The sequence below is a fragment of the Xiphias gladius genome, chromosome 16 (genome assembly GCF_016859285.1).
Source record: "Xiphias gladius isolate SHS-SW01 ecotype Sanya breed wild chromosome 16, ASM1685928v1, whole genome shotgun sequence".
NCBI lineage: Eukaryota > Metazoa > Chordata > Actinopteri > Istiophoriformes > Xiphiidae > Xiphias > Xiphias gladius.
The window spans coordinates 5736808-5754436 of record NC_053415.1 but is presented as its reverse complement, the minus strand read 5'-3'; the positions used below and the strand labels follow the sequence as shown (position 1 = coordinate 5754436).

Sequence of the window (17629 nt, the reverse complement as noted above, 5' to 3'; positions counted from 1 at the left end):
TGCCTTAAAGTCTTAAGATTTAAATGGACTTACTTTCTACACTGACAGTAGCTGAGGTCCTGTCATCTGTGGATTCACAGACATATTCTCCAGCATCTTCTTCAACCACTTGGTGGATGGTGCAGCTTCGATCTCTACCTTGTGCCCGTATTGTGTGCCGACGGCTTGGACAGATCTCCTTGCCATCTTTTAGCCACAGCACGTCTCCTTTGGGCTTGTTGATCTCACATCGTAGTGTAAGGCTGCTGCCCTTCAGAGACACAATACTCTCCAATGGTCTGATAAATTTGACCTTCATTTCTGTTAAAAAAAGATTAGGAATTATGATTCCAGAGGTGTTAACTTTGTGACAGTTACAATCAAGCAAATGTTTACTAGGGAATAAAGGTCACATTTTAATTAGGAGTGCCAAATTCTTACCTTTCACTAAAAGACTGAAATACATCTCATCTGTGTTTACGTCACAAATATATTCTCCAGAATCTGACAGCTGCAGGGGATTAATGGTGAGCTTGTGGGTATTACCCTCACTGGAAATGTGAATGTTGTCCTTGTTCAATAGTTGGCCATCTTTCAGCCACCGAACATTAGCAACTTCACAGCTCACAATGGCACACAGTGTAACACTCTCACTTTCATGGGCTGAGATGTTATTGCTTGCTTTTTTATTCACAAATTTGGCTGGTGGTTCTGAGAAAAAATTAGATTTAAAAAGAGGATGCTTGTAAATTCCATTTGCATACATAACACACTAAGTTCATCAAACAGAAACTGCAGAAATGAAATCTGAAACATGTTTCAGAATCACTTTAATCTTACCTTGCACCTCAACAATTGTTATCAATTTGTCATCGATGGCATCACAGATGTATTTTCCAGAGTCTGAGGTCTGAAGTCCAGAGAGAACAAGCTTTCTCACGACGTCATAGCTGTCAATTTTTATACGAGTATCTGGTTTCAGTAACTTGCCATTCCATAACCACTGAACAGTGGCATTTGGCCGAGACACCTCACATTCCAAAATAAGGTCATCTCCTGCTACCAGGACATGATGCTCTGGGTATCCTGAGTTTCCAATGATCTGTACTGGAGGCTCTGCGCATAAAAGACACAGTACCAGTTACTGTTCTCCTGAGTGGAGGAAAGACGGATAGCATTTAAATTGTTTAATTATGATTACCATTGACAGTGATATAGAAGACAATCTTATCATCCACTGCATCACAAGTGTACTCTCCAGAATCTTGCGGCCCAGCATTTAGGACAACCAGTGATCGGAAAACGCCTTGCTCTTCACTACAGTATCTTTCCGTGTTGTCAATTAGCTGATTATCTTTGTACCAACTGACTGAGACATTGGATCTTGAGAGTTCACACACAAGAATAATGTCATCTGACACTAAGAAGTGCTTTTCTGTTTTTGCATCAGTTTTTCCAAGAATTTTTACAGGCGGTTCTGAAAATGAACAAGAAAAGAATTTCTACTGGAAAAGAAAACTCTTTTGTACCATTTTAAGCAAAAAAGAAAAAATTCTATATTTGCTTAATGGAATAGCAGAGAGCCCCGAAGTCCCAAAAGATTTTATTTATTTTATTTTATTTTTTATCTTGTGCCTCAGAATCTATAGAGTTGCAAAGCAGGAAGAGCTAATTCAGGCATTCTGATTTGCAGTGGCACCTGAGGCTTATGGATATTGTAACATTTAAGTGGAATAAAACATGATTTCTCAGAAACAAAACAGAAATAATTAAAACTGGTTGCAATCACAAAAACCTAACCTTTTGAAGTTGGAGGGGCCAGTAGTTCTGGAAGTGTTTTTCCCCCTCTCTGTATTCCCATTTCATTTTTTTTCTTTAAACAATATTCTTAAGGTTATAAAAGCAGAGGACCCTATAGGTTTATATTATAACCACCCGTTTTAATTATTTATTGTTTCTGAGAAATAATTTTTTTCTAAATACTACAATTCCCAGGCATTGCTATGAAGACGAAGCCGGTAAGAGGTGAAAATCAGTACACTAAGGGAATTTTGAATTTCAAAATTTCATCTTTTGTGACTTTGAGGGCTTCACAGCATAGCATTTTAAAACATATCTGATTTTGGACTTATGCCTTTTTAAGTATAAAAACCTACCTTGCACTTTTACATGGAAATCCATTACATCGTCCTTTGCATCACAGACATATTGCCCAGCATCTTCCACTGTTAGAGAGTGAATGGTTAATTGACGCATAACACCATCCTCAAGGATAGTGAAATTTATGGAGTCTTCTACTTCTTCCCCATTTTTCTTCCAGGTGACCTCAGCATTTGATCTTGAAACTTCACAGTCTAGAACCAGAGTCTCCCCAGCCACTTTCTCTACTCTACTTGCCATCTTCCTTGGACGTATGAAGCGAACAGGAGGCTCTGTGTATAAAGATAATCTTGTGTTGGAGATGGATAAAGACTGACACAACAACACATCAGTGGACCTATATTTTCCTCACTCTTTAGTATTTGTACCTGCGATGTTTACAAAGAACGTCATGGAGTCATCTGCTGTGTCACATACATATTCTGCTGAATCTTTGACCGTAGTTTCGGGTATAATGAGTCTTCTGTAGACACCATCCACCTCTAGAATAAGGTTGTCATTCTCCTCCACTTCAAGTCCGTCTCGATACCAGCGCACCACTGCATTGGGCCGTGAGATCTCACAGCTCAGTACCATCCTCTCAGAGGTTTGCTGGCACAGTTCCATTTGTGACTGACTTGGGGATACAATTCGCACTGGAGGTTCTGGAAATTGACATTTTGACCAAACTTATCAATTGCTCATTAGTTTAATGAATGCTGCAAGAAAGCTGCACTATCGTCTTGGTGTCAAGTTGATACATTGTAATCCAAATCAAAGTTCATTTAGAATTTTCAACCAAAAATAATAAGTAAAATTCTCTAAATGACACACATACTGTAACACCTGCGCGAATGTCTTTGGATACTTTTCTGATGATGCATGAATCAGTTAATCCCTAACGTTGGCAATGTTAAAGGCTTCAGTATGCTTCAGATGAAGTGTTTGTCAGATCATCAAACGGGATCTCAAACTCCCTCCCCCCACATGTTTGGAGAGATGGAGGGCTGCATTTGACAATATTTGTAACTTTTTGAAACCTGAAAATCCAACAAGCATGCCCATATTACATAGCAAATGGCCAGGTGTTTAGAGGTAAGAAAGTAGAAAAATTTGAACGTAATTTGAAGCTGTCAATCAAGCTGTCTTTTTTCATTCCTCACATAACCATTACCTTTTGTGTTTACAACTGAGTGCAGTAAGGAGAGACTGTCCAGAAGCGTGTACAATTTGAACAATTAAAACATTGCCTTTATACATGTTCAGATGACACTTTTCACTAACCTGTTTGTTTGAAGCGTACTGATGCCTTAAATACCATGAGCGCCGCATTTTGCTGTTTTAGAACTGACGTACCTTCACATACAGTATTCATAGGTACATATGTATTATTAGTGATTTTACCTGTAATGCTAAGGTGAAAGAATATTGAATCATCAGCTGTATCACAGACATATTCTCCAGAATCTTCGACTCCACTAGAAAGAATCTTCAGTCGTCGATAAGGGCCTTCGATCTTTTGCTTGATCTTCTCACTCTCTTGCAACTTTTGGCCATCTTTGTACCAGCTGACAACACCATTGGGACGAGACAATTCACAGCTCAGAATAATTTCATCAGGGACGTGACGGTCAAGGTGGACATCCTCCTTAGGGTAGGTTATCATCACTGGAGGTTCTTTGGTGGAAGAAAATATGAAATAATGAAAACATTATCTGTACATTCTTCACATTTGAACACAAGCAGAGTCAACTGAAGTGATTTTTTTTTTTGTGTGCAGATTTTATGTAAGTATTCTTAGAGAAAAAAAAAGATATTTTATTACCTCGTATGTTAACCTTGAAGATTAAAACGTTGTCTCCTGCACGGCATGTGTAAGTGCCTGTGTCAGACAGTTGAGCTGAATGTACAGTCAGATTTCTTTTGGTCCCCTCTGCTTGCATTGTAATATTATTACTTGATTGCATTTCAGTTCCATCTTTATACCACTGGACAACACCATCAATCCTTGATACCTCGCATGACAGAACAAGCTGTTCTTTTTCCACAACACTCTTGAAAAGGTCGTCCTCTGGGATATCAGCAAATTTTACCGTTGGTGCTGCATAAAACAGTACACAAAAGGAGTTAGCTGTTGCTTGAAAGTAGCATTAATTGTTTATGCTCATGCATTCAGTAGCTGTAAGGTCAGGATTTCACAGCTTAGACATGCTGATCTCAAGCCTTTCTATCTAGTTGACAACTCCTCATAGACATCATAGTCACCTGTGGGTGTTAATCCACTTTTAAAGCAAACTGAAAAAGTTAATTAAAGCAGTGCATCGATGTAATGCAACCATAGGTGTGTTGGAAAAAAACAGCGAACTCATCAAAATACATGCTATTTTTCAGAATATGGTCTTAAAAGTGAAGCGTGTATCTGAAAAAAAATATGAAAATGTTTAATGAAATTAGGACATTTTGAAGAAAATTTCTACGATGAATATGATTGGGTTTTTCTTCCTTCTTAGATATTAGAGGTCATTAAAGTATATGACACGTTACAGTGACAACATCTTGCCAAGAAAAAGCTAGGCATTTCACCTTTCACCTCCACATAGAAATCGTTGAAATCTGAATCATCAGTTTTACGACTGTACACCTCAGAGTCTGACGATGTTGCCGACTTCATAACCAGTGTCCTCTTATTATCCTCTGAATTGATGTTTATTCCCGATTTTGGCAATTCTTTTATTCCATCCTCATACCAGCAGGTCTGGCTTGCAGGGTCTGAGATCTCACACTGCAGTTTGATCAGGCTGCGTGCTTCAACAGACTTGTTCCCCTCAGCCTCTGGAACAGCTGAGAATCAAACCGGTGCTATAGGAATTTCAATTCATTGAACAGTTGAACAGATTTGCTATGTTATACTATGAAACATACATGGATTTACAGGCTAAAGGCCGTAAGATTTGAAATTGGATGTTTCTGTTTGTTTATAAAATTTTAGTCATTGATACAGAGAATGTACAGCCATAATGCCCTTTCAGACCAGTAGGTCTGCAGCATCTACAATTCATGCTCCATAAGTCTTAGCAGAGCCACACAGTGGCAAGCACAACAGTCTGCTCTGCATCTTGCAGCAAGTGGCAAGGTTTGACATAGTCAGAAATTGGAAGTAATGTGGACTGCTACCGTGATTACTGGACTGGGACGTTTTTTCACTGAAAAAAACTGTAAACACAATGTAAAGTAGTGGCAAACATTTTACCTATGTACACACCCAGCAGACAGAGCAAATGTAGCATTAATTTAGAATTGTTTGTATCCCTTCAAAAAAACCGAAGTCCAATAGTCACCCATTTTTTAGTTCTGTTTTGGTCTCCACCAACTCCTGAAATAAATATCTGGCTTTTTAGCAGCTAAATGCTTAATTATGTGCACTTTCTAGATGCGACCCGAGGCCATTTATTTAGTGCTGGGCAGGTAGTGTACTGTCTATTTATCAGAGCTTTTTGGATGAAAACAGTTACCTGCTGCATCTGGAAGCAGGGTTGATGAGAATTGATGAGCAAACTTTAAAGTTACAAGCCATAAAACCAAACCAAACTGAAAAACACTCAAACACCCCATAGATCTAAAAGAAACTGTAAATCAGTTGATAATTATGTGGTTTGTTACAAGAGTGACACCTTTCACATTACTTATGATAATTTGATCCACTGTCAACATAAAAAAATTGAGTAGTTTTAAGCTATAGTCAATCACTCGCCACTTCTTGTCTGAAAGGGCCTTTAAAAATTTGCTTCTTAGGGCAAGAATGACACTGAGCTCCATATCATTTCTGTTACCTACTGATAAATAATTATTAATATTAAATAATCTATGTATTTATTCATGATCAAATTTAAGTAAAAACTGTCACATTAAATTTTTTATTAGGGTGTATATATCCACATGTGTATATGTCCTCATAAAAAGTACATAATCAAGTGTTAGCACACATTACCTTAGAATATTCTACAATAAATGTTGGAAGCCTAAGTTGGTCTAGTAGCCAAGCATTAATTGAAAGAAGTTAGTGATTCTGACAAAGCTCAAAATACTTAGATCACCTGCAACATCCACCTTGAATTCTATATGGTCATCTGCAGCCTCACAGCTGTACACCCCAGAGTGTCTGACTTCTGCTGACTGAATAACCAGTGCTCTCAGTTTTTCTTCGCTTTGGATTTCATATTCACTCTTCGGAAGTAGCTTTTCTCCATCCTTCTGCCAATGGACTTGGGCATTTGGTTCTGAGACTTCACATTGCAGCTTAATTGGGCAGCCTGCCTCAACAAATTTGTTTCTTGCAACCTCTGGAAGTGCCGAAAAGCGCACAGGAGTAGCTGGGGGTATTAAAAGAGTAATGCAGAACACTGCTGTTAAGCTGTCAGAATATCATTTAACAAGAAGTGTTGTCCACATGAAACATTTTGGTTTGGTTATTTTATCTCACACAGTATTAGGAGCTCTGTTCTCATACAGTGTTACAAAATAAAATAATTTCTTTAAAAGTTATGTCAAGAGCAACTGTGCAAAAAAGTCTACAGTTAAGCATAATTAAGAAAAATGCTAAAATGCTTGTCTCACACCAGGAAGCTCATTAATTGAAACTGAATACAAGAAAATCACCTATGACGTCCACATGGAATGTCACAAAATGATCAGTGAGGCTACAGCTGTAGAGGCCAGAGTCAGAGACCTTGGCAGAATGAATCATTAATTTTCTGAAGCTGCCGTCTCTTTTCATATCAAGGCCCGTTTTGCAAAAAAGCTCCACCCCATCTTTAAACCAGGAAACCTGGGCAACAGGGTCTGAGACCTCACACTGGAGAATAATTGGACAACCAAGTGCAACCATCCTGTGATTTTCTGACAAGGGGATTGGCATGATCTGTGGCGATCGGCCTAAGAAATGAAATAAGAGAGGTTTTGAATAAGAGGTGAAGTCACTAACACTGGACAGAGCACACTGCCCAGCCAGTAATACAATGTTCTTATGGACATTCAAAACCACTCACACCATAGAATAAGATGGATATGGTATGGATGATAAGAAGATAGTAAGAATAGAAATAAATCACCTTTTACATCCACTTTAAATGTTACGGTGTCATCGGATGTTGAACATTCATAGGTGCCACCATGTATTTTTTCAGCTGAATAGATGAGTAGCATCCTTGTTAAACCATCTGACTGTATTTCTACATTGTTTTGCGGTAGAAGTTCCATCCCATCCTTGTACCAGTCAACATGAGCAGAGGGATCATGAGAGAGTTCACAGCTGAGGACAATGGGAGTGCCTTCTTGGACGGATTTGTTTCTGTCAGTCTCCTGAAGCTCTGAGAACTTCACAGGTAGTGCTATTGGTTTCAGATATTGCAAAAAGAGTATCTTAAGCTTCATAAACGTAATTTCATGAAGTAATTAAATATCCAACCTACTGTTTATTCAAGTACAAAGAATTTCAAGATAGGAGCTGAAATTTAATCAAAGCAAACAGATGGAAAAATTCCTTCAGAACAAATCACATCTGACGGAACAACATAAATAAAACAACTGACATAACAAAGACAACATTTGATTCAAAGAATGTAGTTGTGAATTTTCAGTCATCCAGTTATTGTACACTGACATAAAAAGCACAGACAAAAATAAACAGGTAAGACACAAACAACAAAGTAACAAAGTGTGTGTTTATGGTAAAGGGGCGGTATTCAGTTAGAAAGAAATGCTAGCTTTCTCAATTTATTGGACATGCATAACAAGAAACTGCATTTTGAAGCAGAACATTTAATAACATGTTTGGAGAGAGGACTTCCTATAATTTATTTCAACGTATGTTAAGTTTTAAAACGTGTCATAGGAAGTTGTTATTCCTTAAACTGACACATGACATGCAATTACAAATTACAGTAACAAATTGAAAAGTATTTAATTTTGCCTTTGTTTTATTGATTAATTCATTAATTTGCAAAAATCATTATTTAAGAGGAAACCTGTTCTTTACATTTTTAGACACAGTTTGGGAAGTAGAAAAATTAACCATTTTCTGTTATGTGATTAGACAAACGTGACTTATTCAAGTGTTGTTACAGTTAGTTGGCAGTGCAAGACAGTGAAAGCGCTACAGAGTTTCTGAGCATCACCTTTTACTTCCACAGCAAACCGGATGTCATCATCCTTTGACTCACAATGATATACGACAGTGTGAGCCTGCTCTGCTGATGGGACAACTATACTCCTCAAATTTCCCTCTGACTGGAAGTCTACTCCGCTTTGAGGTAGGAGCTTTGTTCCATCTTTGTACCAACTGACTTTCCCAGTGGGGTCTGACAGCTCACATTGTAGAGCAATAGGACAGCCCGCCATGACTGTCTTTTTCTGGTCAACTTCAGATATAGCTGAAAACTTCAGAAGTGGGGCTACAGGATTGAACGTAAAATAGAACTGGTCAGTAAAACATGTACTGTGATTAACCAAATAAAGCAAAGCACAATCCTAAACTAAAGCTCTGTCTCCTAGGAATTATGTTTCTCTACAACTAAATACAACAGCAAATGTGTATTCGCTGGCTAGATTATGTTCAGAAACAAAATTTTTTTGAATGAACAAAGTGCTACATTTATTAACGGCAGCAGAGTAGTAGTGTGGATGACGGGCATAGAAAGCTGATGACTGTCACACCACAGACTGGGGTTCACATCCACATTCCCTTCTGTGGTAGGTTTGGGCAACAAAAGCACTTTAGTGAAGATTAGGGAGAGATTGTGGTTTTGGTTAAATGTAAATAAACGTGTTGGAAGTCACTGTGAGCTTTTTTCCCTTTAAGCAAGAGCTATGAGTGTTAAAACATAACTACGAAAAAGTGTAACAAGACTCAGGTCAAAACCTAGTATATGGGGGGGCCGCCCTTTATCTGTTTGCTCCTACGGTCTGTGCTCACATATACAGTAATTTAATACACCTGAATTCCAAATAAAGCTGTTTTTCTGTTTCTTTTGTAAGACAACGGAACAAGTATGAAATAGTGACTGAAATGCGGACCATTAAGACTACATGTTAACCAGCAGCCACTTCCAAGCAATTTTCATTTTATAACTGCGATTTTATAACCACAATGTCGTTTTACAAAGTCTCTATATACACAAGTTAAAGAAAACTGCTATGCTGTGTTTTTGGCATATTTACTTGTAAAATGATCACTCATTGAGAAAGTTAGAAGCTCATTCATGTCTCTGCAGCTGCCGTATGGTCAAATGAATGAGACGCATAGAGAGGTGTGCCTGCAGAGGGAAAGCCTGACCTCCTCCTCGCAGGGCAATGCTGGCAACTCTCTTCCAAAGTAACTAAGGTTTGTCCAAAAAGTCGCTAGATTTGTCGCAGGTGCATTTGTTAAAAAACAGTCATTAAAGGGGTCTGAAAAGTCTGTAAATCTATTTACAAAGGCGATAAGTTGACAACACTTCCTGTAAAACGCCCCCTGATGATGAAATAAAAACTGTTTGCAGCAATTCATTTTGAAAGAACAACCCTCAGTGGGGAAACTCCAAAACTCGGCTGACTAATGGTGTGACGTAAGCAGTCAGTCACACAGCATTCGGCTGGCCAATGGCGTATCTTTATCACTCACTCACTCACTCACTAACGGACATTAACATTTATAGGGCTGGCCCCACTGTTGCAGCCCAGCCAGTAATACTATGGTGAAGTCAAGTGTATTTTTTTTCTGCAAGAGCAGATATTTTGGCAGAAAGCAAATACTTTGTCCGTGAACATTCAACAACATCATCCAGGCACATTTACGCTTCCTAAACAAACAGATTTGCTGTTGCAGTTCATTTGCATAGAAACGTAATTTCTAGGATAGGGTTGCAGCTAAATATTCAAACCTTAAAAATATATAAAAATCTTTTATCCTACCTTACAATTTTTATTGAGTATGTATAACAAAATCTGTAGCTTTAAGTTTATATTTTGGACAGTTAACAAACACTTAAAACCTGGCAGACCTAAAGTAAAAGTTACAAAAAACTAATTGAGTGACAGTCAGGTTTTACTGTGGAATGGCACTTGTTAATGAAGAATTGAGCCCAAATGAAGCCTAATTTAGGTCACAGTGATCAGTGTATATTTAGTCAGATGAAATTATTTGGGCTAAAGTCCCATCCCTTATTCAAGCTACAGTCTGATCAGCTAGCCTCTGCAAAAGATCATATTATCTCTAGAAAAGGTCTTTTATCAGCCTTTTCTGAAAAACTAAAATATTTTCCCAGGATTTTAACCACCAATTGTTTTGTTTGCATTTATTATCTATACCAATTCATTATTCTCTTTAGCACAGTGGACATCAACAGCCTCTTCAATGCTTTTGTAAAAGCTGTTAAAAATGTATGAATATTTAAACTCACCAAAAAAACACTTAACCTCAAAGATTGCTCTATCAGGAAAAAGCTTCGGTTAGTAGTCAGACTTAGAAATAATGCTCACTAGCTAAAAGGACTTTATCATCACTGCTAATGACATTTGCATCTGCTTAACCCATGTCAAGTCAGTGTTGCTTGTGTCCATTCCTCATATTTGTCCTAATTTAGTCAACTAACAGTTTTATAGCACTTAAACACCTTCCATAAAACAAAAGGAGATTTACTACCAAATGTTAAAATGTAAATAATAACTTTACATTGTGTGAGTGTGAGCTAAACTCTTTACCAAATGAAAAACATTACATTGCAAACTAGCAAACAAGCTACTCCTAGATATGAAAAAGGAGAAGCAAATATGATCACACAGTTAATTAAGGTTTTGCCATGCCTAAGTGATTAGCTAAATGCACTGCCTCTGTCAGTACATTTAGCTAATCATTAAGTAATGACTGTCATTACTTTAGTAGGAAGGTTTTAGTTGGAGACTTGCCGTGTCTAAGGGTATTTTGATTTAGAGACAAAATTGAACTACAGAGCAAAGATTCTGCCCCTAATACCTAGTCTCAAGCAGCCATTTATAACTTTGCTATGTTATTTTTACTATGTTACTACAATGCTCATTCACTGTGATTTATTTCCGTGTGCAAACTGTACATAAATGCAGCTTGCAGCTGAGGTCTCTTATTCTATACAGTCATGTGATAATTTTCCAGTAAATTGGTCATCCAAATAGTGCTAAAGAGACCAAGTGAAGATTTTAAGTTTTTCAACTCTATGGCAGCATCCTAATCTTTTCTTGTTTCCTGTCTCTTGAAACTGTAAACCTGTCTACTTTAGGTTGATTCTATTCATCCAAAGTAATAAAATTGAAAATTACTTACTTACTTACTATAGGCAAAATAAAAACATTTGGATGCACTTGGATGAATTTGGATGAACAGATGAAAACTAGTTTTGTCACCTTTTACATCCACATGAAACTGCATTGCATCATCTGTTGTCTCACAGCTGTAAGTCCCTGCATGAGACAGCATCGCTGATTGGAAAGCCAGTGTTCTTATGGAACCCTCTGCCACCATGTCTTGCCCAGCTGCTCCACGTAGTTTTACTCCATCCTTGTACCAAGTAACTTGAGCGTTAGGATCTGATATCTCACATCGCAGTACTATGGGTTCGCCAACTTCAACATCCTTGTTCCTCTCAGGCTCGCAAAGTGTTGTAATTGTCACAGGCAGAGCTGGGGATGTTTGAGGTAACATCAAGAGAAAATTGCATCACTATGAGTTCAACAAAAATGATGCTTTCAAACAACAGAAGAGCAAAATCTCAAATCAAGATTAGTCATGCCAATAAATCTTAAGTTAAAATAAGTCATTATAAAAGATTTGTCTTCATGTTATATTAGTAATCTAATAAGAGGTATCTTTGGTTAGACTTGAGATAACTAGGCATTCAAGTTAGGATTTGAAGCTAATGTATTTACTCTTTTCCCAATTTTTAATATTCCTCACAGACCACCCAAGCTCCAATTTTTTACAAAACTAGTTTTAGTATGAACAAAATTAAGGAAATAAATTGTCAAAATATCAAGGATTGCAAAAAGCAATCTCTTCATTTTACACAATATCAACATTGTGCCCGTCCATTTTTTTGTTTGATAATGCTAACCATTTAAATCACCTTCAACAGCCACCTTATTTGCAGTAACACTGTCACTCCAGTGACTGTCACATGTCCTTGATAGATAGACCTCTTCTGATTGGACCGTAGATGCCTGCTTGATATAGTAAGGCTCTGCAAACTGAGTAGATGATCTTTGCCCAGAGTTAACTGTGCTGTCTACTTGATCTTCCGTGGCCTCCATGGTGTGATGATACTCTGCTTGGACTGATGTGGCCTGCATGGACTGATCCAGCACCTCTGAAAGGTTAGTTACTGCTTTTCCTGTGTGATCGAGGTCATCTGTTCTGACATATGCAAACTGTTGTACTTTGTAATGCTCCCCTGGGTGGACAGTTTCTCCCTCTTTTGATTTATACAACTCCAATGATTGAGGAAATATGGTGTTAGGGTCACTGAGCTTCACTGACTGGACAGTTGATGACTGTAGGGGTCTGTTTAACTCCTCTGACTTATCAGTTGCAGTCCATAAGGAGTTACAGGGGCCCTTTGAATTGACAGTTTCAGTTTGTAGGCAATCAAGAAGCTTCTCTGACAGAACAGCTGGCATCTGTACGGAGCTACAGAGCTCCTCTGACTGGACATTTGCATTCTGTATGGGTTTAAAAGGCTCCCCTGATTGGTCAGTTGCAGTATATAAGGATGTAACGGGCTCCTCTGATGGGGTAGTTGCAGTCTGTAAGGAGTTAAGGGGCTTCTCTGAGTGGGTAGTTGCAGACTGTAAGGAGTTAAAGGGCTTCTCTGAGTGGGTAGTTGCAGTGTGTAAGGGTTTAAAGGGCTTCTCCGACTGGACAGTGGCACTCTGCAAGGAAGTAAAGGGCTCCTCTGATTGGACAGTCGTGGTATATAAGGGTGTAAAGGGCTCATCTGACTGGAGAGCTGCAGTTTTTAAGGAGTTACAGAGCTTGTCTGATTTGACTTTTGAAATCTTTATGTGGTCAGTAAGGAATTCTGACTGTGCAGGTGAAGTCTGTAGGGTGCTCCCTAGCTCTGATTGGATAGTTGGAATCTGTATGGAGCTATGTAGCCCCTCTGATTCAACAGTTGCAGTTTGTAGAAATTTACCAAACTCATCTGTCTGGACAGCTTTCTGCAGGGAATTACCAAACTCTTCAGATGGACCTTCTGCATGCTGTATATGGTAAATGAATTCCTCACCTTTTGATTCTGTGGACTGTTTAGTGTTATGGTCTGTGTGAGATTGTATTATTGTTGCATTTGCAGAGTTACAGTAAAGTGCAGGTTGCCCATGTATTGTTTGTTGATTGTCGGAGAGCTCATTTGGCTGTTTAGTTGTAATCCAGTCATCCGTATATCCATATGTTGACTGAGAAGTTGGCATATGCCTGGAATGGTCTTCATGTGTCCGAGTATCTCCTCTCTTGCCATTGAAGATGCCAGAATTGTATTTTGATGACATGCAGATAACTTCAACAGGATAAGCCTCTTCGGTGGACTTGTTCTTCTCTTGGTCAGAAGAGAGCCTTGGCGATGTAGCTATAAGCATTGTGATGTACACAGAGAGAGGTTTTCAGTGGTTGATGGTCTCAATACTTCTTCTCATAACAGAATTTTACATCAGTGTGGGTTAGCATGGAGTTATGGGATAATCCATTGCAAAGACAAACAAGAAGGTCGACCAGGTTTGGTCTGAGATTGAGCTCCTATATTTCCCCTTTCAACTGACTCCCTGTTTTGTTATACCATCAATCTCTTCACTAACACCTTAAAAACCTAAAGTACATTAATTTTCTTCTCTTTGATAAGAGTTCATTGTCATTGCAACGGGGAGAGGTTCGGGGCAGCAATGTGAATGAGGGGATCTGATGATGAATAAGACAAAAGATGGACTTAAAGAGTTGTAAGCTGCTTGTTACAAGCAAAGATGGCTGTTAAAATGAAGAATGAATTGACAAACACAACATACATGTTAGAACGAAGAGCAGCTACTAAACACCCACATATTTCATTAAGAGCCAAAAATTGCAGTAAATAACATGAGACTAGGAATGACAATGTGACAAAAAGCACTTTTCTAAAAAGAAAAAAAAAAATACAGACGATTGAGCTAACAGTAAAATAAACCACTATTGTTAGTGGCATTTATATGCTGGGTTAACATGGATGACTGATGCTGAAATATATCAAATCACCTTTGACATCCACAGTGTATTGGGCAGATGCATCAGCTATCTCACCAATCTCATCAGCATAGTGACACTGCTCTGCTGTTTGGACAAAGCCAAAGAGAAAACAATGAGCTTGGTGATAGCTTCATGTATGTAACTAAATTCTTGATTCTTAATTGTGCAGGTACATTGTGGAACACCACCTTTCATGTCCACATTTAAGTGTGCATCACCAGATGTTCCACAGCCAAACGTCTCATCACCAGACAAGTCATCTGACTTGAGGGGCAAGGCTTGGCAGCTGCTCTGTGATTCACAGTCAGCTTCCCTTTTTGGGTAAATCTGGGTTCCATCTTTGTACCAACAAGCTTTGGCAATGGGATCTGAAATTTCAAACTGCTGAACAATTGGGCAGTGCTCTTCAGCAGACTTGGTCTTCTCATCATCAGGACCAAGCAGATATGTCGTAGGTCGCACTACAGACAATCATTGCAAGGGATAATTTCAGTATACATAATCATAGATATTAGAAAAATCACTTAAGAGATAATGTCACAGATAGCAGCTCTGCATCGTAACAACAAGTAGGGGACAGACTAAAAGCTACAAAAAGAGTTAGTTATAACTAACACAGAAAACACATACAAAAAAAAAATCACCTTGATTTTTTGCTATTAATTGGGCAACATCATCTGCCGTTGCACAATAGTATGCTCCAGAGTTTGAAGGATGAGTTGGTTCAATAACAAGGGTCTTCTTGATGCCTCCCATTTCAAAATCAGGTTTTCTATTAGAATCGTGTTCTTTATCCCTCTGCAATGACACCTGGACAGCAGGGTCTGAGGTTTCACATGTTGGTGTAGTGGGGCAGGTCGCCTCAAGTGACTGCATCTCCACAACGTCTGGTGAGGGCGATAACGGCAACGTCGGAGCTAAAGATGATGATTCATATTATAATTGTGGACTTAACAGTGCATATTTAGACTCTAATTAAGAAAGGGGTTATAGGTGCAGCTTTTCCAAACTGGGGAACTAATCTGTTATATCTCAGACAAAAAAACTCACATTTTCAAGGGACTACATAGATATTTTCATTTTGTAAGTGAGACTAATTTTACCAAACAGAAACAGTTACAACTTCACATAAAACACTGACAGACAGATAGATTTGCATACTGTATAAGTTAGTTGAATCTAGTCTCCAAAAAGCTCTAGTATTTGCTCTAAGATTCAAAAATTTGTTTACAATCACCTTTAATATCCACAGTGAAGTGGATAGTGTCATCAGAGGTTTCACAGCTGTATAGCCCTGAGTGCAAGAGCTCAGCAGTTGGGATAATGAGTCTCCTCAACGTCCCATTACTCTGTATATCCCAATCAGTCTGCGGGAAGAGCCTTACACCATCTTTGTACCAGCAGACAGGCACAGTGGAGTCTGCAACCTCACATTCCAGCTCCAAAGCTTTGCCTGCTTCAAGTGACTTGGTTCTCTCAACGTCAAAGATAGTAGAGTACGTCACTGGTATGGCTAGCATTGGGAATTCAGGACAGCTAAATAAAATCAAGACTGTGGAAATGGATACCTTGCAAAAATGTAACTGCAGAGCAGAAGATGAAAGGGCTTTGGAGACTTTCAATTCAGGGAGGGCCATAGCAGTCACAAAAAATCATAAATAGTAATCACCTGGTGTGTTAAGTTCTTTAACCTTATGTGCATGAAACAGTCCTTCAAACCACATAGAGTAGAAGCAGGGATTATTAGTGGCAGCTAGAAAGAGGCGGTGGGGTTACAATATAAACGCACAAGATAAAAAGTGTAAAGTCACCTTTGATCTCCACTTGAAACTCCATGGTATCGTCCTGTGTGGTGCATCTGTACACACCAGAGTGGCCCAGCTCTGCAGACTGAACAACTAATGTCCTTGTGTTGCCCTCTGAGTGGATTTCTATTGCAGAGTTTGAAATGAGCTTCATTTCATCCTTGTGCCAGCAAACCTGGGCCTCAGGATCCGACACCACACACTGGAGTACAATAGGGCAGCCTGCTTTGATCGACTTGGTCCTCATTTCTTCAGGAATTGCTGAGAACTTCACAGGTGGAGCTATAGATATGTTTAGATCTTATGTCAATCTTAAATCAACCTCATGCCAGCCGTTTAGATTATTCATCATAATCTATTTACTGACAACTAAACTGCTAACATGCTGTAATGCAATGAAAAAAGGTGACAGCTTAGCTGAACTTTTAGAAAGTGTTAAGAAGAAAGGCAACAGACACAACGGTGTCATAAGAATTAGTTGCTTTGCTGAGGAGGAGCTTGTTAATGTTTCACATTGCTTAAGGTAATACAAATCACCTTTGATGTCCACACTGAACGTGATGGTGTCACCCTTTGTCTTGCAGCAGTATAACCCAGAGTGGAAAAATTCTGCTGAATGCACAACCAGCTTTCTTGCAACGCCATCAGTTAGAATATCTACTCCATTTTGGGGATGGAGCTTTGACCCATCTTTGTACCAGTGCACCTGGGCAGAGGGATCTGAGAGCTCACATTGTAACACAATAGGGCAGCCTGTTTGGATGGTTTTGTTCCTCTCAGCATCTGGAATTGCTGAAAACCTCATAGGTGGGGCTATGGATATTTAGACATTTTAATGGATCATTAAATGTAAAGATTATGTTTTAATAAGTCAGACTTTAAAAGAGGACTGAATGCATTTTTTAAAAATAAAAACAGATAAGAAAAAGGGGTAAACATGATAATAAAGATGATTAGTCTCTGTAAAAGACACCGGTATTGTCACTCAACTCACCCTCTACTTCCACATTGAACCTGATGACGTCATCTATGGCATCACAGCAATACACTCCTGAATGTGAGAACTCTGCTGATTGGATGACAATTCTTCTCATGGTGCCCTCTGATTGGATATGAAGACCGTCGATTGTTTGTAATTCCACTCCATTCTTGTACCAGTGAACTGGAGCTGAAGGGTCTGACAGCTCACAGTAGAGCACAATGGGGTTCCCAATTTCTACAAATTTGTTTCGATCCATTTCTGACAGTGGTGAAAACTTGACAAGAGGAGCTGGAAATATTAGAAAAACAATGAGAAGTTTCACTGAGTCTTGTCACAAAGGTTAATGAACTGAAGGACACAGTACATTAGTGCAATCTTGCATTGTTGGTGCCAAACATTTGCCATTCAAAATTCCAGTTAAAACAAAAGGCACAAACATAAACAGAAAGA

The 17629-nt window shown here is 38.7% G+C and overlaps 1 protein-coding gene across 14 annotated transcripts in view; it reads right to left on the bottom strand.

The window, feature by feature from the left end:
• Positions 1-17629, bottom strand: part of obsl1b (obscurin like cytoskeletal adaptor 1b) — a 35625-nt gene that overhangs the window by 11407 nt on the left and 6589 nt on the right. The window contains exons 6-24 of one of the 14 annotated variants that reach the window (XM_040147872.1): positions 17192-17467; positions 16204-16479; positions 15037-15309; positions 14581-14853; positions 14402-14476; positions 11530-11805; positions 8292-8567; positions 7227-7505; positions 6775-7050; positions 6213-6488; positions 4702-4959; positions 3944-4219; positions 3523-3795; positions 2508-2783; positions 2136-2411; positions 1181-1456; positions 820-1095; positions 421-690; positions 34-300 (exon numbers count right to left, since the gene is read on the bottom strand). In XM_040147872.1, the coding sequence (XP_040003806.1) occupies positions 34-300; positions 421-690; positions 820-1095; positions 1181-1456; positions 2136-2411; positions 2508-2783; positions 3523-3795; positions 3944-4219; positions 4702-4959; positions 6213-6488; positions 6775-7050; positions 7227-7505; positions 8292-8567; positions 11530-11805; positions 14402-14476; positions 14581-14853; positions 15037-15309; positions 16204-16479; positions 17192-17467 (5004 nt within the window). The remainder of the gene's footprint in view (positions 1-33; positions 301-420; positions 691-819; positions 1096-1180; positions 1457-2135; positions 2412-2507; positions 2784-3522; positions 3796-3943; positions 4220-4701; positions 4960-6212; positions 6489-6774; positions 7051-7226; positions 7506-8291; positions 8568-11529; positions 11806-14401; positions 14477-14580; positions 14854-15036; positions 15310-16203; positions 16480-17191; positions 17468-17629) is intronic. The other 13 variants (XM_040147869.1, XM_040147867.1, XM_040147870.1 and 10 more) reach the window with 13 other exon arrangements.